This window comes from Scyliorhinus canicula, chromosome 13, assembly GCF_902713615.1.
Source record: "Scyliorhinus canicula chromosome 13, sScyCan1.1, whole genome shotgun sequence".
NCBI lineage: Eukaryota > Metazoa > Chordata > Chondrichthyes > Carcharhiniformes > Scyliorhinidae > Scyliorhinus > Scyliorhinus canicula.
The window spans coordinates 124,626,956-124,653,256 of NC_052158.1; the positions used below are offsets into that span (position 1 = coordinate 124,626,956).

General features: G+C 44.2%; 1 protein-coding gene across 4 annotated transcripts in view; it reads left to right on the forward strand.

Moving 5' to 3' along the window:
• The window catches only part of rnpepl1 (arginyl aminopeptidase like 1), a 93,166-nt gene extending 76,848 nt beyond the window's left edge, over positions 1–16,318 (forward strand). For all 4 annotated transcript variants that reach the window (XM_038815818.1, XM_038815819.1, XM_038815821.1 and 1 more), the window contains 3 exons: positions 6,125–6,349; positions 12,840–12,982; positions 13,842–16,318. In XM_038815818.1, the coding sequence (XP_038671746.1) occupies positions 6,125–6,349; positions 12,840–12,982; positions 13,842–14,078 (605 nt within the window). In that variant the 3' untranslated portion in view covers positions 14,079–16,318. The remainder of the gene's footprint in view (positions 1–6,124; positions 6,350–12,839; positions 12,983–13,841) is intronic.
• Positions 16,319–26,301: the final 9,983 nt, after the last annotated feature.

A 26,301-nucleotide genomic window follows, 5' to 3' on the forward strand; every position in this document is an offset into this window, starting at 1 on the left:
GCTGAAAGGCCTTTGCCGGCCGGCGTGAGTCTGCGCATGCGCCGGAGCGTCAGCGGCCGCTGACGTCACCATCGGCGCATGCGCGGTAGGGGGGATCTCTTCCGCCTCTGCCATGGTGGAGGCCGTGGCGGCGGCGGAAGAAAAAGAGTGCCCTCACGCCGATCGGTGGGCCCCGATCGCGGGCCAGGCCACCGTGAGGGACCCCCGGGGTCCGATCGACCCGCGCCCCCCCGAGGACCCCGGGGGCCCGCTCGCGCCGCCAATCCCGCCGGCACAGAGGTGGTTTAAACCACGTCGGCGGGATTGGCCTGTCAGCGGTGGGACTTCGGCCCATCGCGGGCCGGAGAATCGCCGCGGGGGGCATGCCGATCGGCGCGGCGTGATTCCAGCCCCCGCCGATTCCCGGGTTGCGGAGAATTCCGGCCACGGCGGGGGTGGGATTTACGCCGGCCCCGGGCGATTCCCCGACCCTGCGGGGGTCGGAGAATTCCGGCCATTGTGTCCAGTTCTGGTCACCTCAATATTGGAAGGATGTGGATGCTTTGGAGAGGGTACAGAGGAGATTTACCAGGATGCTGTCTGGACTGGAGAGCATGTCTTATGAAGAAAGGTTGAGGGAGATGGGGCTTTTCTCACTAGAGCAAAGAAGGCAGAGAGGTGCCTTGATAGAGGTGTACAAGGTGATGAGAGGCATGGATAGAGTGGATAGCCAGAGACTTTTCCCCAGGGTGGAAATGGCTGTCACGATGGGCATAATTTTAAGGTGATTGGAGGAAGGTATAGGGGAGATGTCAGAGGTAGGTTCTTTGCATAGAGAGTGGTGGATGTGTGGAATGCACTGCCAGCAGAGGTGGTGGAGTCAGAGTCATTAGGGACATTTAAGCAAGTCTTGGATAAGCACATGGACAGCAGTAAATTGAAGGGGTGTAGGTTAGATTGATCTTAGATGAGGATAAATGGTCGGCACAACATTGTGGGCTGAAGGGCCTGTACTGTGCTGTACTGCTCTATTAAGGATGTGACTGATGATGCCTGTGTATAGGCCACAGAGAGCAGCTGAGCCCAGTTGCAATGAGGCTCATGTCGCAACTTATACTTTGGTGGTGCAGGCCATAGGGATGCTGCAGCTGACATTCTGGTGCCTGGAGCTTTCTGGTGGAGCTCTGCAGTACGATCTGCAGAGGATGTCACGCTTCCTGGTCGCTTGCTGCACCCTGCATAACCTGCCGCTCCAACGGACGAGGCAACAATCTCCGGTGAGGAAGACATTGAAGGGACAAGGCTGAGGAGGTCCTTAAGGGAAATGATGTTGACTATGGGGCAGTGGTAATGTCCAGACGAGGCAGATGTGCTCATTGCCACTAGATCCATGGAGACTGATGCGATCCAGTGAGGACATCCCATTATCTTCACGTGGCTTCTGTGAGCATTACTCCCATGTTGGACTGATGGCAACTCACACTCTCTTTGATAAGGCTCCTGTCATGGGGATGCAGCGGTTGCCCCTAGTTCTTCTCCCCCAGCCCCCATTCCAGGAGGAACAAAGAACAAAGAAAATTACAGCACAGGAACAGGCCCTTCGGCCCTCCCAGCCTGCGCCGATCCAGATCCTTTATCTAAACCTGTCCCCTATTTTTCAAGGTCTACTTCCCTCTGTTCCCCGCCCGTTCATATATCTGTCTAGATGCATCTTAAATGATGCTATCTTGCCCGCCTCTACCACCTCCGCTGGCAAAGCGTTCCAGGCACCCACCACCCTCTGCGTAAAAAACTTTTCACGCACATCTCCCAAAGGGCAATGTCAGGAGGAGGATGACAACTTGCTGTGGGGACGGTGGAAAGATCCTCACAGAGCTTCTGTGAATGTTTGATAGAAGCTCGCCTGTTCTCAATGACGAGGGCTGTATCATGGTGATGCAGCATGGAACGTTTCACCTCTCCTGATGTACTGTCGTCTTTTGTGAACTGTACCTTTGAGGTTCAGTGTCACCAGAAGCTGAGGCAGATAGGAAACAGTGAGTGAATATCATTGCGTGTGCCATTTAAGTGTGTTACCAGGATGTTTTGACTCCATGTGGTAAGGGTGGGTTGGATGAATCCCGACCTACCCTACCATAAGATTTGGTGGACCCTTCCGTGAGGGACCCTTCAATGATCTGAAAAGTGGAAAGTTGCATTGATTAATCAGACCCACTACCCAGCAGGAGTCACAACAACTGTCCCGTCCGCCACAGTAATTGGTCTCCACAATGGAAAGTTCCGCCCTTTGATTCTCCATCTAGAGGAAAATTTATTCCAAATGACACTTTCACAACTATCTTAGGTGAGATGCCCTATTTATTGGGGCATATGATTTGAAGAAACTCTGATGCACGTACAAACCATTGTGCCTAGTCTGATTTGATCACTGCTTTGACAACTTGTGATATTAAGGTAGCAGTTGTGCCTCTTGGCCGTCGTGTTCAATTTTCTGGTTGTTTATATCGAATTTATGGGCATAAAACTGGCATTACTGACCTGGCAATTGGGTAATAATCCATTATTCTAATTTCTGCTCATTTTTAATTCCATTCAGTTTTGTGAGTAATTATAAGAAGCTTTGTAAGATAAATCAGATGCATGTAAATTAAACCAAAATGTCATAACGCAGAGATTTTTCACCAGCTCAGTGCAGTATTGATTACTTAGCCATATCAGCGGAGTGCCCAGGGTGACTTGACATGGAGTCGTATAAAGAAATAAAGTTTTAATAGCCCATGAAGAAGGTTGCCAAATTGTCAGGCCATTTTTCTACTTGAGTTTTCTTGTTGGCACTTAGTTTTTTCTTCGCGTAGGTATTTTCTTGCTGTGAACTATTTCGAGTAGTAGAGGTGGGCTAATAGAGGGTTCCCAGGTGGTCAAATTGCACTAGAGATGCTCTGTACTTCCCTGCAAGTATCCAGCTCCCTCATAACAACTGAGTCCGAGATTAAATACATTTTTGTCAAAAGAGCAGTGCCCAAAGGTACTGTAATTTATAAAGGATGCCATAATGCACCTCTACTGCAGGCTCCAACCAGGACTCTCTTCACAGGTATGGCATTGCCAGGAGCTGTCACGGTCATAACCAACTTGAACTTTTTGCTTCAGAATCATTTCAGACCGTTACTGGAGACATCAGGAGCAGAAGTCGACCAGCTGTCCATAGTTATGTAAAGCAGGTGACTAATACATTGTTTCTTAAAAAGAGCAATTTCACCCCCTTGTCTGCGAACAACCAATAGCAGCATGAAGGCTGTGCAACTTTGTAGAATAATTCCCAAAGATCAAGGAGACTATAGATCAGATCCATGTATTTCCACATGCTTCATTGCTCAGTGCCATTTGTTAAGGGACGCTTGGTCAGCTTTCAACAGTGGCTGAGAGACTGGATCAGATGCCATAACTTTTTTTCAGTTTTAAAATGGAGCAGAAAGATCGATTTGTTCCAGGAGTGATAATATAAGAAATTATTTTATAAACAAACTTTATTAAAAGAAAAGAAAAAACAATATTTAAACTTTTACTTCAGCTCTAACACTAACAGATTACATGCGTTTTCTTAACATTAACAGACTAGTTCCCATTGAACATGACTTTAAATAACAATGCCGTCCTCATGCCACTTACACAGACAGGCCAAGGCAATACTTGCATTTTCAAATAAATTTTTCTTCTGTTGGGGACATTTGTTCAGAATCCTTTTCCAAAGCCTACCTCGCATGGGATCAGAGGAGAGCTGGCAAGTTGGATACAGACCTAGTTGGGCACAGAAGACCAAGTGTAGCAGTAGAAGAGTGCTTTTCTGAATGGAAGGTTGTGACTAGCGGCGTTCCACAGGGATCAGTTCTGGGACCTTTGTTGTTCATGGTGTAGATAAATGACTTGGAAGAAAATGTAGCTGGTCTAATTAGTAAGTTCGCAGACGACACAAAAATTGGTGGAGTTGCGGATAGTGAAGAGGATTGTCAGAGGATACAGCAAGATATAAACTGGTTGGAGTCTTCGGCGAAGAAATGGCAGATGGAGTTTAATCCGGACAAGTGTGAGGTAATGCACTTTGGAAGGTCCAATGCATGTAGGAATTCCACAGTAAATAGTAGAACTCTTGCGAGTATTGGTGGGCAGAGAGATCTGGGCGTGCATGTCCACCGATCACTGATAAGGTGGTCAAGAAGGCACACAGCATGCTGGCCTTCATCGGTCGAAACATTGAATATAGAAATTTACAAGCCATGTTGCAGCTTACAGGATCTTAGTCAGGCCTCATTTGAAATATTGTATATAATTCTGGTCACCACACTACCAGAAGGATGTGGATGCTTTGGAGAGAGTCCAGAAGTGATTTACTAGGATGTAGACTGGTATGGAGGATCATCAGCTAGGAGGAGAGGTGAGATAAACGCGATCTGTTCTCACCATAATGACCAGGTTGAGAGGTCTACAAGATTATGAGTGGCATGGGCAGTGGATAGTCAGATGCTCTTTCCTACGGGGCATAGGTTTAAGATGCCTGGGGAAAAGTTTAGAACAGATGTGCGAGGCAAGTTGTTTTTACACAGAGGGTGGTTAAATATATGGAACTCGCTGCCTGGGGAGGTGTTGGGAGCAGGTACGATAGCGGCATTTAAGGGGCATCAAATATATGAATAGGGTGGGAATGGAAGGATACGGACTCCAGAAGTGCATACGGTTTTAGTTTACGTCATGGTAAGCGCAGGCTTGGAGGGCCGAAGGGCCTGTTCGTGTGCTGTGTTGTTCTTTGTTTGGTGGCAACTTTCATGACTTCCCGGTCGATTTCCATAGCCTTCTGCCTGGAGTTGTTCACAACAGCACTCTCTCTCTCTCTCTCTCTCTCTCTCTCTCTCTCTCTCTCTCTCTCTCTCATCATGCGGCACTGTGGTTAGCACTGCTGCCTCACAGCACCAGGGACCCGGGTTCGATTTCGACCTCTGGTGTCTGTGTGGAGTTTGCACGTTCTCCCTGTGTCTGCGTGGGTTTCTCCCAGGTGCTCTGGTTTCCTCCCACAGTCCAAAGATGTGCAAGTTAGGTGGATCGGCCATGATAAATTACCCGTAGGTGTGGTTGCGGGGTAGGGTGGAGGATTGGGCCTAGGGTGCTCTTTCAGAGGGTTGGTGCAGAACCAATGGACCTAATTTCCACTACTGTTTCTACAAAAGAACAGACCTATGTCATTCATATGCAACTAAACTTCTATTACTGGACAAATAGGACATCAAATTCTGTGATGGGATAATGGCTGGTCAAACAGGAATGGCGATGGATCTTGAGTGGATCACCCTGACTGAATCGGGGTATCCTGTGTAGCCCTGTTTGAGGTTAGGTCTGAATGGGATAAGGTACCTCAGGATGTGGGCTTATCCCTCTGCTGTTAGCAGCCTTTTCCCTCAGTCTGTTTAACCCCTAAATTGCCTGCTACATTTGAACCCCATTTCTGGACCCAAGTTCCTAATATCTCCCTATCATGATACATTAGTGACATCTTCTTCGGTGATCAATAGCTAGCGTGCATGATTGCCCACCGAAGGAACTCTGTGTGCTGATCATGCGTTCTATGAGTTCCGTGGCTGATGAGCCTAATCCTAGAACCACATCTCCGACAGCACACTTGGCAGGTGTTTCTGGGAATATAGACGTAAATAGACAACCCACTCTCTCAAATAGGGCAGTCTGCGTAATTATACTTTGGTGTTCTAAGCAAGGGATGATTCTGAAATAGAAAAGATTTTCGTACATGTAGATTGTCAGATCAAAACTAACCCCCGATTCGACTGTCTCCAAGAGGCCATGAGCCTGGGGTGTAGAAGTAATTAAATATTGCAGTACAGTGCTTTAAGATTAGGTTGGAGCTGGTCAGAAGAGACAAGTTTTCAACTAACCTATTTTCTCTAATGGAGTGTTTCTACCATTATTTAGAAAGTCAAATGCTCAATTTCATATACCTTGTTAAACACTGGTGTATCAAAACATATTACTGAGATAAACTATACTTTTTACCATATTAGAAAATACTTTGCATATTTCATGTAAGAAATGTATTTATCAAATACTGATTTAATCTGGAGTTTTTTAAATCTACTTTTAGGGCTAGAATTTGAGCGCTGGCTGAATGCATCTGGTCCTCCACTGTTGGAACCAGATTTGTCTCAGGGATCTAGTTTGATTAAACCGGTGGAAGCTCTCTACCAGCTCTGGAGTTCAGAAATTCTTGATGGAAACCGTATTACAGACATTGATATTTCCAAATGGAAAACGTTCCAAATAGTCCACTTTTTAGACAAACTTCTAGACAGATCTCCACTGCCTCATGGTAGGATAACACACTTATTTAACTGTTTCCTTTATTATTATCGTAATAACTGTTCATGCATTTGAATACTTTTTTTTTTGAAGTGTGCTCATTTTTCTTTAAAATAAGGCAGCACGGTGGTGTACTGCTGCCTCACAGTACCGAGGACCCGGGTTCGATCCCGGCCACGGGTCACTGTCTATGTGGAGTTTGTACGTTCTCCCATGTCTGTGTGGGTCTCACCCCCACAGCCTAAAAAGATGTGCAGGGTGTGTGAATTGGCCATGCAAAATTGTCCCTTAATTGGAAAAAAAAGAATTGGGTACTCTTGATTTATAAAAAAAACAAAGAGGACCATACTTTGGTAAGTACATTACTGATCACTCTTCTGTTGAAATATTAAAATTGGAAAGTGTATCAAGTGAATTTTTATTTAGAGACATAATTTTGTACTTAAAAACTTTAGAGACTTGATCAGTATTGTACAAAGCTGTAATGGAAGCCCCATCTCCCGTGTGATGAATCTAAAAGGTCTATAATGCACCTGATCTTTTTACTGCACACCTCATGGGGTTTGTATCTTGAAGAAATTTGTTCCAGGGCAGGTTAGTATGGCAAAGAGTCTGAATTAACAATGGAGGGATATTTTTCTCGATCCTATTCTAGACCATTCATTCTTTAGCAGAGAAAGCACAATACTCTGAGCTACAGATTCCTATGTGACAGCTGTCAAGCCGGCTTTGTGGTAACTTATTGCAAGGTATGATGTGAACAAGGCATGTTGTTATCTTGTTTTTTTTCCATGTTTCTGAGTCTTCTTTGCTTTCCCCTTCCTAACTCATTCATGGATTCAAGGCCAATGGAATACATCAGCCTATCTCCAACATCAAGACCTCTTATTTTCATCTCCTTCCCGACTCCAGCCTATTGTTATGGGCCAGGGTTTAGAAAACTCCAAACTATATCATGGAGTTCACCTGACCCACAACTTTTAATAGATTTTGGTTATGGGGAGCACAAGGGCCCACTTTACAGGTGTGATGCAACAGAGATCTAAAGTATTTTAAAACAAAACAATGTTTATTCTATGAATTCAGTTAACACTTTATAACACACAGTAAACACCTTATCAACTACAAACACTGATACTTTCCCAAATACAATAATAATAATCACTTATTGTCACAAGTCGGCTTCAAGGAAGTTACTGTGAAAAGCCCCTTATGCAAATACAATATTCTATCGGTAACCCTTAGTAACTTTCCTAACAACATCCATAAGCCAAAACTTTTTAACAAAGACAGTAGGTTTGAATTCTCTACAGAAACAGGTATTACTTTGAAATCATCAAATGAGCTGAAGACATTCTTTAACTTGTAGAGAGATACCAGTATACATCTGCTTGCTTTGACTGCAGCTCTCCAACTCAAAGTGAAACTAAACAGAGTCACAAAGCAGCTTTTCAGCTCCAAAACGAAAGTAAAAACAGAGCAGAGCCCATCTCCACCCACACACTGACATCACAGCAGCCATTTGATAAACACCCATTTCTTAAAGGCACTCTCACATAACACTATCTACCACTGAAACTCCTATCAATACTTTTGTTTTTTTAAATAAATTTAGAGTACCCAATTCATTTTTTCCAATTAAGGGGCAATTTAGCGTGATCAATTCACCTAGCCTGTACATTTTTGGGTTGTGGGGGCGAAACCCACTCAAACACGGGGTGAATGTGCAAACTCCACACGGACAGTGACCCAGAGTCGGGATCGAACCTGGGACCTCGGCGCCTTGAGGCAGCAGGGCTAACCCACTGTGCCACCGTGTTGTCCTTCTATCAATCCTTTTGTCACCACCGACCTTAATTATTACAATATTCTTCTTAATGGGTGCCTTTTATCTGTGCTCCAAAAGACCTCAGTTGGCCAAAATGTCGATGCCCCTATCCTGTTCCCACTAAGCTATGTTTAACTATCCACTTGTCCTTGTAGAACCTACACTCTTTATTGCTCGGTGCATTGAATTGAATTAAAATTGTTCTCCTCATCTTCAAGTGTCTCCATGACCTCACTGAATGCTACTCTGCAACTCTGCCACTTTGCTAGATGTAATTTCCCTCTTAAACTCTTCAGTCTTTATGACTTTATCCTCCCATGCATTCCATATTTCTTGGCCCTACCATTAGTGATAGAGCTGCCTGCTACCTAAGATGGCATTCTGAAATTCTCTCAACTAAACCCCTCCATATCCTTTTCCCAACTCAGAACTCATCTTTGTGTCAAAGCTTTCAAGCAGCCCTTCCAACTGTTTTCTCTGATTTGGTGCATTATTCCTGTTAATACTGTTCTGTAAACTGCTTGGGATATTTTCTGTAGTATAGGTACTAAAGAAGTTCAAGTTGTTCTGGCGTCCACCTTACCCACTGGAGCCGATGAACTGAGATGTAATTTTTCAGCGATATATTTAAACTGCTGGTTGCTGGTATGTGTAAAATTAAGAGCTTTTGGTCAAGGTCTTTATTATGCGGTGTGACTAAGTTCTATGCAGCAATATATATTGTTTAGTTCACGCCTTGGAAATGGATTTTTGAAGAGAGCGCACTTGATAAAATAGTGAAGCAACCTCATAACGAGTGGGCTTTTATGATTAATTGGCCTGACAGTAAGTTGTAATGTGTACTTTGGCACAGATCTTGATTATTTTACTGCAAAAACAATCTATCTTAGTAAGAATAATAAAGAAATTACTGGTTCTAGTTCATGCCAGTTCAGCAGATTCACTGTTGGGGGCAAGGCGGTGTGGCATTGTTGGTTGAAAACAGAAAGAGATGCCGGTTGTTCATGAGCATAATTTTGTTGTTCCCGTTTAGAGTGAGATTATATACATGTTCTCAAGAGGCTAAGTTAGCGACTGGAACGGAGAAAATAATAATGAGACAACTCTCCAAGTAAACTGTAAGATTATAGGCACAAACACTATGGATGCACGGTAGCATTGTGGATAGGCACAATCGCTTCACAGCTCCAGGGTCCCAGGTTCGATTCCGGCTTGGGTCACTGTCTGTGCGGAGTCTGCACATCCTCCCCGTGTGTGCGTGGGTTTCCTCTGGGTGCTCCGGTTTCCTCCCACAGTCCAAAGATGTGCAGGTTAGGTGGATTGGCCATGATAAATTGCCCTTAGTGTCCAAAATTGCCCTTAGTGTTGGGTGTGGTTACTGGGTTATGGGAATAGGGTGGAGGTGTTGACCTTGGGTAGGGTGCTCTTTCCAGGAGCCGGTGCAGACTCGATGGGCCGAATGGCCTCCTTCTGCACTGTAAATTCTATGATATCAAAAGTTGTTCTTTTACTGTCAATAAAGGGTCAATTAAACTGTCTTAAAACCTCTATTTAATTTAGTTTGGATCAACTCTTATCTTTTGCCTGTAAAGTGAGTTTCTGGTGGAAGAATTAGGAGTAAAAGGTGATGGAGGCAGTAACCCTCTGTGCATTAAAAACAGCTGGATATGCGCTTGAAGTACCTTAACTAACAGTGCTTTAAACCCAAAGCTGGAATATGGGAATAGGCTAGATAGCTCTATCTTGGTTGGTACAGACACGATAGGCCAAATGGCCTCGTTCTGTGCTGTACATTTTCTATGTAATCATAAAGCAAACTTTTTTATTTTGGATAAATGTGTGCTTGAGCAAATGTTCCGATTAGAGAGTGATAATTAAAAGTTGTGCCAGGCAGAGATAATGTTTAGCTCATCAGAGATTCCGTGGTGGACAATAGGCTTTCTTTGACAATAGAGGCAGCTTCCAGCCTCTTACAGCTTTTGGCTTTCCAGTGAAACATGAGTATGCAATATCTTTATGACCATTAAATGTCGTTCCAGAATATGCTCTGCAAAGACATAATCTGGCCATTAAAAGTTATTATTTTTATTTATTTTCAAAGCCTAACATTCAATAATGCTAGAAACATAGTTTGGGTGTATTAACTACTCCCAAGAACACATACGCATAAACATGCGATCAAGTGATCACCTGCATGGTGGTATTAAATATAGGCTTGTTCACTAAGCTTTCTAACTATCTCTAGTTTATTGATTTGATTTACAGTTTAGTCATTGTGAAACTATAACTGTTTCAGGGGTTGTACTAATATAGAAACTTTAGTTAATGAGGGAGATGGGAAAAGGTTTATATAACTCTATGAAGTATGCGAGTTGTCACATAGTCATTATGAAAGGGGATATAAAATGGATGTTAGCAGAGCTCCCTTGAAAGTTTAAAAAACTGGCCTTCCGAGCACATGGAACTCCGAGCTGCAATAGCTTTTGAATTTCCCATTGAGCTTTCAAGGTTTTGTCATACCTGTTGCTGTTAATTGGATATTTAATTATTACTACTAGTTATTACTGGATGCTTAATTTCTATGAACATCAACTGTAAACGTTTCAAAACAAATTATTTTGAGGGGTATGTTAAGTAGGAAAACCCATCCTCTAATAATTGTTGCTGACCATTGGCCCAATACGTTTTGGATCTTTGCGTGAGGCTAACTTTCTCTATTTTGGAGGTGGTCTTAGCAAGTACACTTCAATAGGTGGGCATGTACCGGCAAATTTCAGCTACTGTGAAATTACTCTGTTTAATTCAAAGTAAATTAATAATTTGCAATTTAAAGATGGTGTTAGATTATAGATGGTATTACATATAGGCTTGTACTTGGTTAGTTTCTAAATAATCATTTATATTTTGGAGTCGTGCTGAGAAAAAATTCAAGGGGAATCCTTTCATGAGCATAGCACTTTGCGATGATTTCATTTTAGACAGGTTATAATACTTTAAAATAATTCCTATGTGGCCTAAGTTTCACCATATCATAAATTCCGCATAAGATGGAGTTTTCCAGATATTGTGTTAACTGAACAGAATAAGATGGGAACAATCTCCATGTGCTTGTTCAGAAAATTATTGGGTAATATAGTGGAACGTTGTGCAAAAAATAAAAGCTGTTGAAGTCTGGGACTGAACTACAGATGATTCAGAGATATGGAGCTATCACGATTATTGATGGACCACGGAACCAAAAGAATGACAGTTTATTTTGTTATTAACTTTCCATTATATTGAATGCAAAAGTGGTGTTCATTCATTTTCAGTTATTGAGCCTGCAGCTTGTTACTGATTGTATGTAATCCTTAAAAGTTGTCCTCCACAGTATAACCCTCACTTTGTTTTATTTGTTCATGGGATGTGGGCATTTTTGGTAAGGCCAGTATTTGTTGCTCACCCCTAATTACCGATTTAAAAAGTCACTGGTGAGCTGCCTTCTCGAGCCACTGCGGTTCATCTGGCATAGGTACAACCATAGTGATGTAAGGAAAGGAGTTTCAGGATTTTGGCCAGCTACAGTGACGGGACAGTAATATGGTTCCAAGTTAGAATGATGTGTGCATTGGAGGGGAACTTGCAGATGGTGAGTACCCATGTGTCCGTTTCACTTGTCTTTCCAGATGGTAGAGGTCATGGTTTCAGGAGGTGCAGTGAAATGTGCAAGGAAATTTGTGAAATGTTGTAGCATATCTTGTGGATGGTGCACATTGTGGCCACTGTGCACTGGGTCTGGAGGCAGTGAATGATTAAGGTTGTGAATGGGGTGCCAATCAAGTGGGCTATTTTATCCTGGATGTTGTCAAGTTTCCTGATTGCTGCTCATAATATTCTATCACACTCGATTTGTGCCTTGTAGATACTGGACAGGCTCTGAAAGTCAGGGGGTGAATCAGAATTCCCAGCCTTTGATCTGCTAATGTAGTCACCATATTTATATGGGTGTTCCAGTTAAATTTCTGGTCAGTGGTAAGCCCCAAATTGTGGAGAATTCCGATTTGGTAATCCCTTTGAATGTCATGGAGAGGTGGTTAGATTTTCTCATTTTGAAGATGGGCATTGCCTGGCATAAATGTTAATTGCTACTAGTCAAGTCCAAACCTGAATATTGTTCAGGTTTTGCACAATTCAGGTACGACTGCGACAGTATCGGAGGAGTTGCATATGGTACTGAAGATTACGTAGTTATCAGTGAACATCCCCATTTATGACCTTATGATAGAGGTATGGTCATTGTTGAAGCAGCTGAAGAAAGTTGGACCTAGAACATTACCCTTGGGCTGAGATGTTTGGCCTCCAAAACCGCAACCATCTTCCTTTGTCCTAATTCTGACTCCAACCAGTGGAGAGTTTACCCCCTGATTTCCCATGGGCTTTAGTTTTGCTCGGGTTCCATAATGCCACACTTTGTTAGATGTTGCCGTTACGTCAAGGGCTGCCACTCACTTCAGCTGAATTTAATTTTATCTATGTTTGGACTAAGGCTGGAGTCAAGTGGTCTTGATAGAACTGCAACATAAACTCGGTTTAGTTTATCTCTTTTGCAGACTTGCTTGTTTGATTAATATTTAGCTTAGTTAAATCATTTGAAAAATATTGCATTTATAATTTCTATTTTTTCCCTTGTCAGAAGTCATGATGAAGCTGTCAAAGAGTTACTCTGCACTGCTCGACTCAATGAATGCTGAAATAAGGATTAGATGGTTACAGATTGTAGTCAGAAATAATTATTTGCCAGATTTCTACAAAGTGCGACAATTCCTGGAAAACCATGTAAGATAATTAAAATGCTTGATTGACTAATGAAACTTAATGAAATAAGTATATAGTAGTTAATCTATTGAAAATACTTATGACCATAGTTTATAAAATGTTTTGAAAAGTATTTAGCTCAACAACAATGGTGTTCATCTATTTGCACACTTCATACCAACTACTTCTCAAGCTCTACTTGCTTACAATGTCCAGCTTTAGAATTGAGTGGGAGGTGGACGAGTGAAGCCCAGATGGTTGCAGACATTTCCATCAATGATGGGCTGAGATTGGGTACAGTGTTGTACAAAACGCCTTCAACTCCAGCATTATGTATCTCACCTGCTCTTTGTCCCAATATCAGTGTCTGTGTTTTCAACCATGTAGAACACATGCTGTAAACATCTTGTCCTAAACAGCTTGGTCTCCCTACCTGCCTGTGCCTTTAAGAACCTCCTTAAAACATCAGATGTCACCAAGAACCTTTGTGCTTTTTTACAGGATTTAACAAATTAAATACTGGACAGTGAAACAGAAATCATATTGAAGTATTTCTCTATAATAGCTATAGAATCTGTACAGTGCAGAAGGAGGTCATTCGGCCTGTCGAGTCTTCACTGACACTCTGCAAGAGTAACTTACCGAGACTCAGTCCCCCGCCCTATGCCTGTAACCCCACCTAACTTGCACATCTTTGGACATGCGCAATTTAGCATGGCTAATCCACCAAACTGCACACCTTTGGAATTTAAATTAATCTTGTGAGTTGCTTTTGTTTCAAAGGGGAAACCTTTTTCTAATGTGTCCCATTTATTGCCTTTATTTTATATTTAATTTGACAGCCAAGAAACTCTAACTTCTCTCGTTGCATCTCTTCCAGACCTCACGAATGTACACTGGTCCTTTGTATGAGGATCTGTGTGCTGGAACCATGAAGGCCATTGCCATGGAGACCTTTTACTTGACTCAAAACAGACTGCATGTGAACTTGAGACGAGCAATCCAACAGATTTTTGCACACAGTGCTAACCCTGCTGCTGTTATGACACTGCTTGAAGATAAACCATCAGATGCGTCAAACCCCATCTCACTCAGGGATGTGAATGTCTCCGCATAGCTGAGCAACCCATGCCATTATAGGATGAATCTTTAACTAATTGGCTGAGGTCCCTTACATGAGAACCTAACAGCTCTGTAAACTGAAATGTTTCCAGCTGTTATTTTTTAATTTAATCAGAATTCCAGGATTTACGCTGGTTACCTTAACCTCTTCCAGGGGATGAAGAAGCCTAAACCAGCATTCCAAAATGTTTCTTCCAAGATAGCATTTCGTTCAGCCGTTGGCAACAGTTATACAGTAATAGTAATCTTGTCACTCTTGAGTGTTTGACACACATACGGGACGTGTGGATTCTAAGATCATAGTTCGAGGATGATTTATTGATAATAAATATACACTAAATCTTCAGTGAGCAGGACATCTTGAAATAAAAGACAGCATCTCCGCTCTGGCAAGTTAGCTACTACAGTGCAGAACCTATTGCTGCTGAAGAAGTAATCAGCAAATGACCTGATTTTGAATGGTTGATTCTAATGAAATGATTAGTACAGTGTTGGTTGATTATGCTTACTGGTGATGATGTATTGCTCAATGCAAAAGGAATTATCGAAGACAGAATTTGTTACTTCCAATGAGTACATCAGCACAAAACATGTGAATTCTGATTTTGCCAAAGCAGGAAGATTAATTGGTAGAGCCTCTTATTTCAAATAAGTTTGATGGTACAAGTTTGCTCAGCTCAATTTTTTTTCCCAATACAAATTTGATTTGTAACTTAGCAGGCTTTGTTTAGAAGTATTATTCGATGCAAGGACTTTTGGTAAATTAGTTGGTGCATAAAGTATGTTGTTTGTTACTGAGAAAGGAGGTTTCAACAGTAACAAGTTGGGACCTAAGTAAATTAATTCAACATATTTCAGGTCGGCTAGAATACACACTAGGATGCAAACTAAAGAATAGAGATGTGAAGCTAATGACATAAACGCTTCACATTTGGGTTGTTTCAGAGTATCTTCTGTTAAACCCATTGCATTTTGTCCAAAAGTTATTTAAGATGAGTTTTCTTTTGCCTTTACATTGTAATATGATTAGAAATGTGTGTTTATTCTGTTGTTATTCTCTGATGTCCTACTTTACATTTTTCCAGAATATAATTTTTACAAAGAATTATTGGAAAGAATGTTTTTGAGAAAGTAAATGAACTCTTGATTTCTTTGAGTTCATTCTCTTGCACTCCTTTGGAACAATGGAATTAGGCACATGATTATTTTATCCTAATTGGTCAACTGTTTTGTTATATACCCTATCATTGTGATTTTTTTAAAGAACAAACATTATCTCTAATGTTTCAATTTGTCATTTTAGTGTTAATTCATAGGAGAAGCCTTCCTTTTAAATTGCTCTTTGTACAGTGGAGTTCAAGTTATTGCATTTCTAATCCAAGCACCATTTCCTTTCAATTCCATTATACTTATTTCAATTGTAACAATTTTGGCAAATTTAGCAGGTTAATAGGTATGTGAGTATTTAGCTACTGCTCTGTGCTGGAGCAGGACATTACGGAGTTGGGTTGAGATGATTAAAGTTCAACGTTGGCTGTTGCTTCCACTGTCTGGTAGTTTAGGTGCCTGGTTGTGGTTCAGAGGTGATGGTCGGATCTGCTGCAGTTGGTTATAACCAGAGCAGTATTAATGTTGCGGTTTTGACTATTGCCAACAATTTCTGCCCAGTGAATTCCTGATTATCGTTTCCAGATTGGGTAGAATGTCTCTAACACTCATCTTGATAGTTTGTATGCTCTGCCATGGCTGTAAATGTTGGAATTAACAAACACACCCATAAACACGATCCAGGTGACAAAGATGACATTGAGAGAATTGTAGCTTTTGTGTCAACACTGGAACCATATTAGCAAAAGTCCATTTATTCCGATAAATCTTTGTACTTTTTCCAACTTCTGGTTTGTGTGCTTCTTAAGTATGTGCAAAAAAAAAAGTAAATTTGTATAGGGGCCAAAAACTGTAACGGATTTGCACAAAAACATGTATGCAAGTGTTTAACTGGCTGTGCCTTTCTCAGGTAGTGCAGTCAGTGGTGCCTTTCTCATCAGTATTCTACTGATTTATAGTCTACAAACTTCTGTTCTTTTTGAACAAGAGCCTCACTATACCATGTTTAGTAAAATGAACGAAAACACTTCCTCAAAAAATGTATTGTTAATTGTTTACAAAAGAATTCTGTAAGTCAGAACGATTTTATAATGTCCAGATAATACACTTATCTAAGCAACATAAAAATGATTGAGAATTATTCTTTTTAAGAGCCACAATGTTTTGCACAATGTCAAATTATCAATGAGTTATATTTTCCCAGGACCGAAGATACTCTTTATCCAACATCTTGTGTGTAAGTTGTAGTTTTCAGGTTTATATCTTTCACAGTGTTCATTGATAACCTGATGCAGATTAAAACAAAAATGAAACAACAGTTCTGATCAAGGGTACCCAATACATTCGAACATGTCCTCAGCTTCTCAGGTGTCAACTGACCTACTGTACACTTCCAGCATTGTTTTATTTCAGATTTCCAGCATTCAGTTTTGTTTTCTATTTTTGCTGATAAAACTAACTTTTTTATTAACCAACTAAAACCATAGAAGGATTCTCTTGCCTGCAAATTCTTCAAGCTAATTTGAACTATATTTATCTGTTTTTAAAAATGAAAGGCCAGTGGAAACATTTATTTTCTCAAAGTATTTTGCAAGTACTGATAATATGAAAAGTCTGAATGTAAACAAAAATAAACAAGGAAGCCTTGATTTGATGGGGGACTGGATAATGCAGCGATTTGTTAAATCTACCTGCCTTGGGGTGGCACGTGGCGCAGTGGTCTGCACTGGGACTACGGCGCTGAGGATCCGGGTTCGAATCCCGGCCCTAGGTCTCTGTCCGTGTGAAGTTTGCACATTCTCCCCGTGTCTGCATGGGTTTCACCCCCACAACCCAAAGGTGTGCAGGTTAGGTGGATTGGCCACGCTAAATTGCCCCTTAATTAGAAAAAAATAATAATTGGGTGCTCTAAAAAAAAATTTTTTATAAACTACCTGCCTTGTGCAGCATTACCAATATTCGTATGTGCATGGGGGAGAAAATAGAGCAGGTTGATTTTTTTTTTAGATTAAGAATGAACAACTTACAGTTGTACTGAACTTGTTTTCTGGGGCAGTTGGACAAAACCTGTGACTAAAGTTACATACTTGAAAAGTAATTGCTGGAGAAAAAGAGAGTACAATGGATTGGGTTTGATTGCATGATCATAGCCTCAAATGTCTCAATTGGACTTTCATCAGAACTTTGCAATGGAGGCCAGAAACATAGATTGCAATCAAGGTAAATTCTGTATATTAGGCAATTTAAAATAATGATTTAAATTGTTATTTTCATTTCTCAACTTTGATGATGTGGATATAAATGTACATACAATTGATGGATATGTGTATATTATTGATAGAAATGTATTTGTGGACTTGCAGAACTTTGAAACTTTTTCCTTTTATTTCTAATGCTTCAAATGCCTTGCGTTAGGTCCATCATGATCACATAGAAATTATTAGTTCAATATCCTGTTCACATTTATAGACCCTGAATCATGTGATGTATCAGTAATACTCAATGGCAGGTAATTTCCTGGAACCCCAGCGTTGGATTTGGGGGTACCTCAAAGATGCGTTGGGGATCCCCTTCCGAAGTTCCCAGGGAAGCCTTTATGTGGCAATTGCCCAGAAGTGCTAACTTCCTCTGTAGAACTGCACTGTGCTGTGAACCATAGATCGCTATTTAAATTTAAATCGCTAACTTCAGATGGTTCTGCCAATTTTACACCAACAATTACTCTAAAAGAGTTAGACAAAATAAAACTACTTCTAACTTCGGTGTAACTATTTTAAACACCCAGATGAGTCCCGCATGGGACCCACCTCACTACACCTCCCTCCCACACCCATCCCATATAAACAACCTCCAGGGTATTCCCAACGCCCCCCCTCCCCCTCCCCCGGTCTATTTTAGCACAAGAACTAAAAAGGACACCGGTACTCACTCATCATCTATCTGAACAGCACTCCTAATAAAAATCATTCTTCTCTTGTCTTTCAAGAAAATGTTCGGTGCAAGAAAGAAATGTCAAAAGATCTATGTTGTTTGGTTATCATTCTTTTGTAAACTCAATATGATTTATTACAGCATAATTTATATCATGTGTAAAGAATAGCTAGTTTGTTTCAGAAGTGATGTACGAAATATACTGGAAGACATTAGAGATCTGTGTTAGGAGCATTGCTCTTGTCATCAGGCAACTAATTAATAATTCTCCAGGTTGATTGTGATGAAATAAAATCCGGAAAATAGATGTGAATTAAATTTAGATATCCCCACAACCCAAACAGGTGCATGGTAGGTGGACTGGCCACGCTAAATTGCCCCTTAATTGGAAAACTAAAAATGTTTTTAAATGCATTTAAATTTAGATGCATTCATGGAACAAATCCATGTGTCACGCACGTACTTCAATTTGAGTAAATGCAGTGTAATTTTACCATGCAAGGATTTTGGATAAGAGTTTTGGGGTCATAGTAGATTGAAGCTCTTCAATCAGTATAGCAAAGGTATTGGAGAGACAATCAGGATTTAAATGCTCATTGTTTGAACTTTAAGATTTTCAATTTAATGATTGCATTCACGCAAGTTATTCAGCTTAGAATCATTTAAAATAATTGCATTATTTCTCACACTGACTAAGCAAATCAAATTCTTGGTGCTGAATTTAGCATGATAAAATTATGCAGTGCAACATCGAGGCTGAGGAATACTTTTTAATCTAATTAATGATGCTGCTATTCCTTCCTTCTGTAAACCTTTACAGAATCACAGAAATACACAGAGCAGAAGACACCCTTCGGCCCATCGAGTCTGTACCGACACGTAAAATATACCTGACCTACTGCCGAATCCCATTTGCCAGCACTTGGCCCATAGCTTTAAATGTTACGACATGCTAAGTGCTCATCCAGGTACTTTTTAATGAGTGTGAGACAACCCACCTCTATCACCATCCCAGACAGTGTGTTCCAGAACGTAACCACCCTCTGGGTAAAAAGGTTTTCCTCAAATTCCCCCCTAAACCTCCTGCCCCTCACCTTGACTCTTCAATTAAGTGGAACAGTTGTTCCCTATCCACCCTGTCCATGCCGCTCATGATCCTGTACACCTCGATCAGGTTGCCCCTCAGTCTTCTCTGCTCCAACGAAAACATCCCAAACCTATCCATCCTCTCTTCATAACTTAAATGTTCCATCCCCGGCAACATCCTAGTGAATATCCTCTGTACCCCCTCTGGTGCAATCACATCCTTCCTATAATGTGACATCCAGAATTGCACACAGACCTCCAGCTGTGGCCTCACCAAAGTTCGATACAACTCCAGCATGACCTCCCTGCTTTTGCGATTCATACCTCGATCGATGACGAGTCCCATATACCCTTTTCACCACCCTATTTGCTTGCCCTGCTGCCATCAGAGATCTCTGGACAAACACTCCAAGGTCCCAGTGTCATGCCGTTTATTGAATACTGTTATAACCTGACCAGATTCTATTGGCTGGGGATAATTGGTTACCCACGTTCCTTGGGGAATAAGAGCTCCCCAAATGAGGGGGGTGGGGCAATCATTAGCTGTGCAGCTGTGGGGGTGGCACGGTGGCACAATGGTTAGCACAGCTGTGGGGGTGGCACAATGGTTAGCACTGCTGCATCACTGCACCGAGGACCCGGTTCGATCCCGGCCCCAGGACACTGTCTGCATGGAGTTTGCACATTCTCCCCTGGGTCTCACCACCATAAGCCAATAGATGTGCAGGGTAGGTGGATTGGCCACGCTAAATTGTCCCATATTGGGCACTTTAAATTTAAATAAAAATATTAAAAAGCAGTGCAGCTGTATAAATAGAGCTGGCCAGTGTGGTACCAGCGAGAGAGGAAACCAGTAGTGAACTGCTGGTACTGTGTACTTGTAAATAAAGTTTACTTTCTGTTTGACGCGACAAACTCGTGCTGGATTCTTCATGGCCTTCACAAAACTGGCGACAAGGATTGAAATTGAATAGCTATCCAAACTGCTGAAGGCATTTCCTTGGACTTTTTGTTGGATGCAGGTTGGATTTTTTTTTCTGCTGCAACATGCCACTTTACGGTTATTTCAATGTATTTGATGCTGCGCTGGAGAGTTGTCACCACTATACTCAAAGAATGTCTTACTACTTCCGGGCGAATAACATCAACAAAAACGAATGGCAGGTGGTCATTTTTCTAATTGCCTGTGGTGCACAGATGTTTAGGGTGATAAGAAGCCTTATGTACCCAGCCTTACCCGACAGTAAAACCTTTGATGAGGTTACGACTTTGGTGGGACAGCATTTTCACCCAACCCCATCCGTGGTAGTCCAACATTACTGATTTAACGCCACAGCGAGGAGCCCTGGGGAATCACTTGCTGAGTTCTTATCCAGAATATGCAAGATTGCAGCGTACTGCAAATGTGGGGACATTTTTGCCGGAGATGTAACAAGCCGGTTAGTTTGTGGCATCAACAACGCAGCCACCCAAAGGAAGCTTAGCCAAGCCAACATTGACTTTTCAATAGGCCATCTGAAGAACGTTATCCCAAGAGAGCACAGACCGGGGAGTGACAGGGAATGGAGGTGCACGCCCCTTCCATCCAAAAGCGCCTCCCCATACCCCCGCCGTGCAATGGATTGGGCGTTGTAAGGGCCCACACCGGTGGCCACCGTAAGTTGCTCCCCAAAGAGAACTTTCTCCAGAACCCATGGATGAGGAGCCGTGTAAGTGTAGGACTTGTGGGCCCCAGCCCCGGCGTGGAAGCCGGTCATGGCCGTATCAGAGGGCCAGTCCGGCAAATGCTGGGGCCAACCCAGGGCCCGTACTTTACATTTGGATAAACCCGATGGAGGACGACTGCCTACAACTGTATTGTGTGGCAGAGGCAGACCCCTGAGTGGCCCCTTTAAGGTGACGATACGGGTATGGTTACCCGCTTGAAATGGAGTTGGACACCGCTGCAGCAGTCTCCGTGGTTAGACAGAAGATGTTTGACCACATCAAGCGGGTTGTACAGGTAATTTGGACATTCTGAATTCTCCCTATGCGTACCTGAACATGCGCCGAAATGTGGCGACTAGGGGCTTTTCACAGTAACTTCATTGCAGTGTTAATGTAAGCCTACTTGTGACAATAAAGATTATTATACAGACCCTTGCGTTCACTGATATACTGGTCAGGTTGGTCACCTATACGGGGGAACCATTAGACTGCTGGGATAACGATGGCACCTGTTGCTTACAAACGGCAGTCGGGGCTCCTCCTGCTCATCGTGGTGTGAGGCCATGGACCCAGCATGTCGGGACTGGACTGGTTGCATCATTTGCTGCAGCAATGGCAGCAAATTTTTCAAATGGGTTCTGGTGGCTTGACTGAGGTACTACGAAGATACCCAGACGTATTTCAGCCCGGTTTGGGGAAGGTAAAAGCGGCCATAGCCCATATTCAGGTTGACCCGGAAGCCACGTCACGGTATTTCCAGATGCGCCAGTTCCTTACGCCTTGCTGGAGAAAGTGGAATCGGTGCTCATGCATCTGGAGTCCCTGGGTATTATTATTTTTTTTTTAATTTAGAGTACCCAATTATTTTTTTTTCCAATTAAGGGGAAATTTTAGCATGGCTAATCCACCTAACCTGCACATCTTTTGGGTTGTGGGGGTGAAACCCACGCAGACAAGGGGAGAATGTGCAAACTCCACTCAGTGACCCAAGGCCGGGATTCGAACCTGGATCCTCAGCGCCATAGGCAGCAGAGCTAACCACTGCACCACCAATGCTATCAGACCTGACCATTTCGCCGACTGGGCAGAGCCGGTCGTAGCAGTAATGAAGCCAAATAACAAAGGTTCGTTCGTGCGGCAACTATAAACTAACGGTGAACACAGTATCCCGGCTGGACAGATATCCCATGTCGGCATAGAGGATCTTTCGGTCAAGCTCGCAAGCGATCTCTCTTTCACAAAATTGGATATGAGTCACGCCTATCTGCAGTTGGAGTTGGATCCTGCCTCCCAACAGTAGGTTATTCTAAATACGCATACGGCCTGCATGAGTATACATGGTTACGTTTTGGAGTGTCCTCTGCCTGTTCTATTTTTCAACCCATCAAGGAGAACATGTGCGAGGGTTGCCACATGTCGCTGTTTATTTGGACGATTTCAGGAGTTTCAGAGCGTGGGCATTTAGATTATTTGGAGGCTGTGCTACAACGCTTCTCAGAGGTTAGAGTGCATTTACGTCGCACAAAGTTCATCTTTCAGGTGAAGGAAGTGATCTACTTTGGTTATCATGAGGATCGCAAAGGTGTGCGCCCAGTCACGGAGAAGGTGCACGCAATCCAACAGCCGCCCGCCCCGATGGACGCTTCTGGTCTTCGTTCTTTTCTCAGCCTCATCACTTACTCGGGGCAGTTTCTTCCCAATCCGGCCACCATGCTGGCTCCATTACACCTGTTGAAGAAGAATCACGTCTGTTTTTGGGGTCGGCCATGGGAAAACGCTTTTGAGCTGATAAAGCAACAGTTGTCGTTTGGGCTACTATTTTTTTTTTACATGTATTACAAATGTGTATCAAAACAGGTTATAGGGAACAAACACCCCTGGAAACATACTTCCTGACAATCTACTATACAGATTTTTCCTCTTTTTTACCCCCTCCCCCATGATGAACAGCCACTCAAACACAGTCACACACATCCCTCACCTTTGCTCAAACCCCCCTGAAGAGCCCCTTAACTCATACTTTATCTTCTTTAATTGCAGGAAGTCGTGCAGGTCACCCAACCAAGCCGCTACCCCCAGTAGCAATACCGACCGCCACTCCAGCAAAAATCACCGCCGTGCAATCAGGGAAGTGAAGGTCAAGACATGGGTCTTCCTCCTCTCCGTGAGCTCCGGCTTCTCTGAAACCTCAAATATCGCCACTAAAGGGTTCGGGTCCACCACCTTTTAATCATCTTTATTGTCACAATGAAGTTACTGTGAAAAGCCCCTAGTCGCCACCTTCCAGCGCCTGTTCGGGTACACGGAGAATTCAGAATGTTCAAATTACCTAACAGCATGTCTTTCGGGATTTGTGGGAGGAAACCGGAGCACCCGGAGGAAACCCACGCAGCCATGGGGAGAACGTGCAGACTCCACACAGACAGTGACTCAAGCCAGGAATCGAACCTGGGACCCTGGCGCTGTGAAGCCATAGTGCTAACCACTGTGCTACCGTGCTGCCCATTATCCTCCACTATCCTAGCTAAGACACTCCCGCCCAGAATCTTCCCAATTTTACGCAACCCCAAAACATGTGCGCGTGATTCACTGGCCCCCGTCGTCTCGCACTCATCTGCTACCCCCTGAAAGAACCCATTCATTCTTGCCCGAGTCATATGCACCCTGTGTATCACCTTAAACTGTATCAGGCTCATCCTTGCACATGGGAGGTCCCATTTACCCTACGCAGTGCCTGACTCCATACTCCCCAATTGATCTCCCCTCCCAGCTCCGCTTTCCATTTCTCCTTGATCCTCACCACCCGCTCGCCTCCCTGCTCCCCCAGCCACTTGTATATATCCCCAATTCTTCCCTCCCCTTCCACATCCGGAAGCAGCAGTCACGCCAGCAGGGTGTATCCCAGCAACCTGGGGAATCCCCTCCAGACCTTGTGCGCAATGTTCCTAACCTGCAGATACCTGAACTCACTCTTCCTCAGCAGCTCTACCCTCTCCCTTAGCCCCTCCAGACTGCCGAACCCTTCCTCCAAATACAGATCCCTCACCTTGACCAGCCCCACCCCTCCACCTCCTGTATACACTATCCAACCCCTCCGGCTCAAACCCATAATTCTCGCACCGACATCTTTTCCACCCTGAAATGCCTCCTCAACTGATTCCATATCTTCACCGTGGCATGCACCACCGGGCTCGTTGTCCGGGTTACTAACCCACTAAGATCTTACGAAGCCTTTGCTTATTACATGCAATCCCTCCTATGGTACTGGGACCATCCAGTCCCACAAGATGGGGAACGGCCGATATCGTTCGCCTCCTGCCCATTGACTGCAGTAGAAAAGAAGAACGCACAGATTGATGGTGGTCATTGAGGTTTATGTTTATGGCCACCACTTCACTATCGTGACCGATTGTAAGCCTCGGCTTGGACTTTTTAAAGGGGATAAGCTAATTCCATCCATTGCTTCCTTGCGGATCCAGCGCTGGGCTTTGCTGCTCACAGCCTCCAGGTATTCCTTGGAGCATTAGCCGGGGCGCAAATTGCGAAAGCCGATGCACTGATCTGCTTGCCTTTGTTGACAGGCCTCTTGTCGACCCCCATGACTGGCGAGGTGGTCGTGACCCTGAATTTTATGGACTGTCCCCAGCATTGTGGAACCATGAATGGACTCTGAAGGCCCGGTCCAGTCCAAAACTCGGCACATAGCCTTATATGGTGGGCAGCAGAGACCACTCCCAGGCGAGTTGCGGGCATTTTTATCCAAGTTGTCAGAATTTAGTGTTGAAGGTGGTATCCTATCATGGGGGACATGTGTGGTCATCTCAGATAAATGGCAGGACCTCTACAATGGTCATCCGGCCATGATGAAAATGTTGGCGGGGAGTTATATCTGGTGGCCAGGGCGTTTATTTGCTGTAACCTGTTTTGATACATGTTTGTAATAAAATACATTTATTTTTTTAAAATCTGGTGGCCAGGCTGTGACGCTGACATTGAGAAGATGGCCCAACACTGCTCTGTTTGCCAGGAGGATCAGAAGCTACCGCCAGACACAGCCCTGCATCACGGGGAATGGCCAGGCCAACCTTGGGCACAATTACATGCCGATTTCACCGGCCCTTTTCAAGGATCCATGTTCCACTTATTGATTGATGCCCATTCGAAGTGGCTCGAGGGATGGAGGGAACAATGTCCCATGCTACCACAGAGAAGATGCGTTTATCTTTTTGCACACATGGGGCAAAATTCTCCCCTACCCGGCAGGGCGGGGGGTCCCAGCGTAGCGGAGTGGCGCCAACCACTCCAGTGTCGGGCTTCCCCAAAGGTGCGGAATTCTTTAGGGGCTAGGCCCGTGCTGGAGTGGCTCCCGCTCTGCCGACTGGCGCCAACGGACTTTGGCGCCACACCGATCGGTGTCGGGGCTGGCCGAAAGGCCTTCGGCAGTCGGCGTGAATCCGCGCATGTGCCGGAGCGTCAACGGCTGCTGATGTCACCACCAGCGCATGCGCGGTGGAGGGGGTCTCTTCTGCCTCCGCCATGGTGGAGGCCGTGGCGGCGGCGGAAGAAAAAGGGTGCCCCCATGGCGCAGGCCCGCCCCCCGATACGTGGGCCCCGATGGGGGCAACCCCCGGGGTCCGATCGCCCCGCACCCCCCCCCCCCCCCCCCCAGGGCCCACTTGCGCCACCTGCTCCCGCCAGCACAGAAGTGGTTTAAACCACGTTGGCGGGAGAGGCCTGACAGCGGCGGGACTTTGGCCCATCGCGGGCCGCAGAATCGGTGTGGGGGGGCCCGCCCATCGGCGGGACGCGATTCCCGCCACCCTCCCCCCCCCCCCCCCCCCCCCCCCCCGAATCCCGGGTGGCGGACAATTCTGGCCACGGCGGGGGCAGGATTTACGCCGGCCCCGGGCGATTACCCGACCCTGCGGGGGGTCGGAGAATTCCGCCCATGGTCTGCCCAAGGTGCTGTTCACTGACAATGGCACTCCTTTCACGAGTGAGGAGTTTGTGGGTTTCATGAAGACGTATTCGCACCACTGCATACCAGCTGGCTTGCAATGGGTTGGTGGAATGCGCCCTAGACTGGGTCGTTTTTTTGTTTTGTTATAGGACCACTCTGCATGCAGTGACTGGGATTGCTCCCGCGGAACTCCTAATGGGCAGCAGACTTTGTACCCTCCCTCGCTTGGCTTTGCCGGACATTGGTGTGAAAGTACACCCAAATCGGGAATAGCAGGGCATTGCCTTTCTCTACATCGGCCAGCCTGGCAGTTTGCGCCCAGAGATCTGGTGTATATTCACAATTTTGCCCACAGCACTCAGTGGATCTCCGGCGTTATCCTTCGACAAATGGGGCCACACTCTTACCAGGTGCAAGGCCAGGGTCA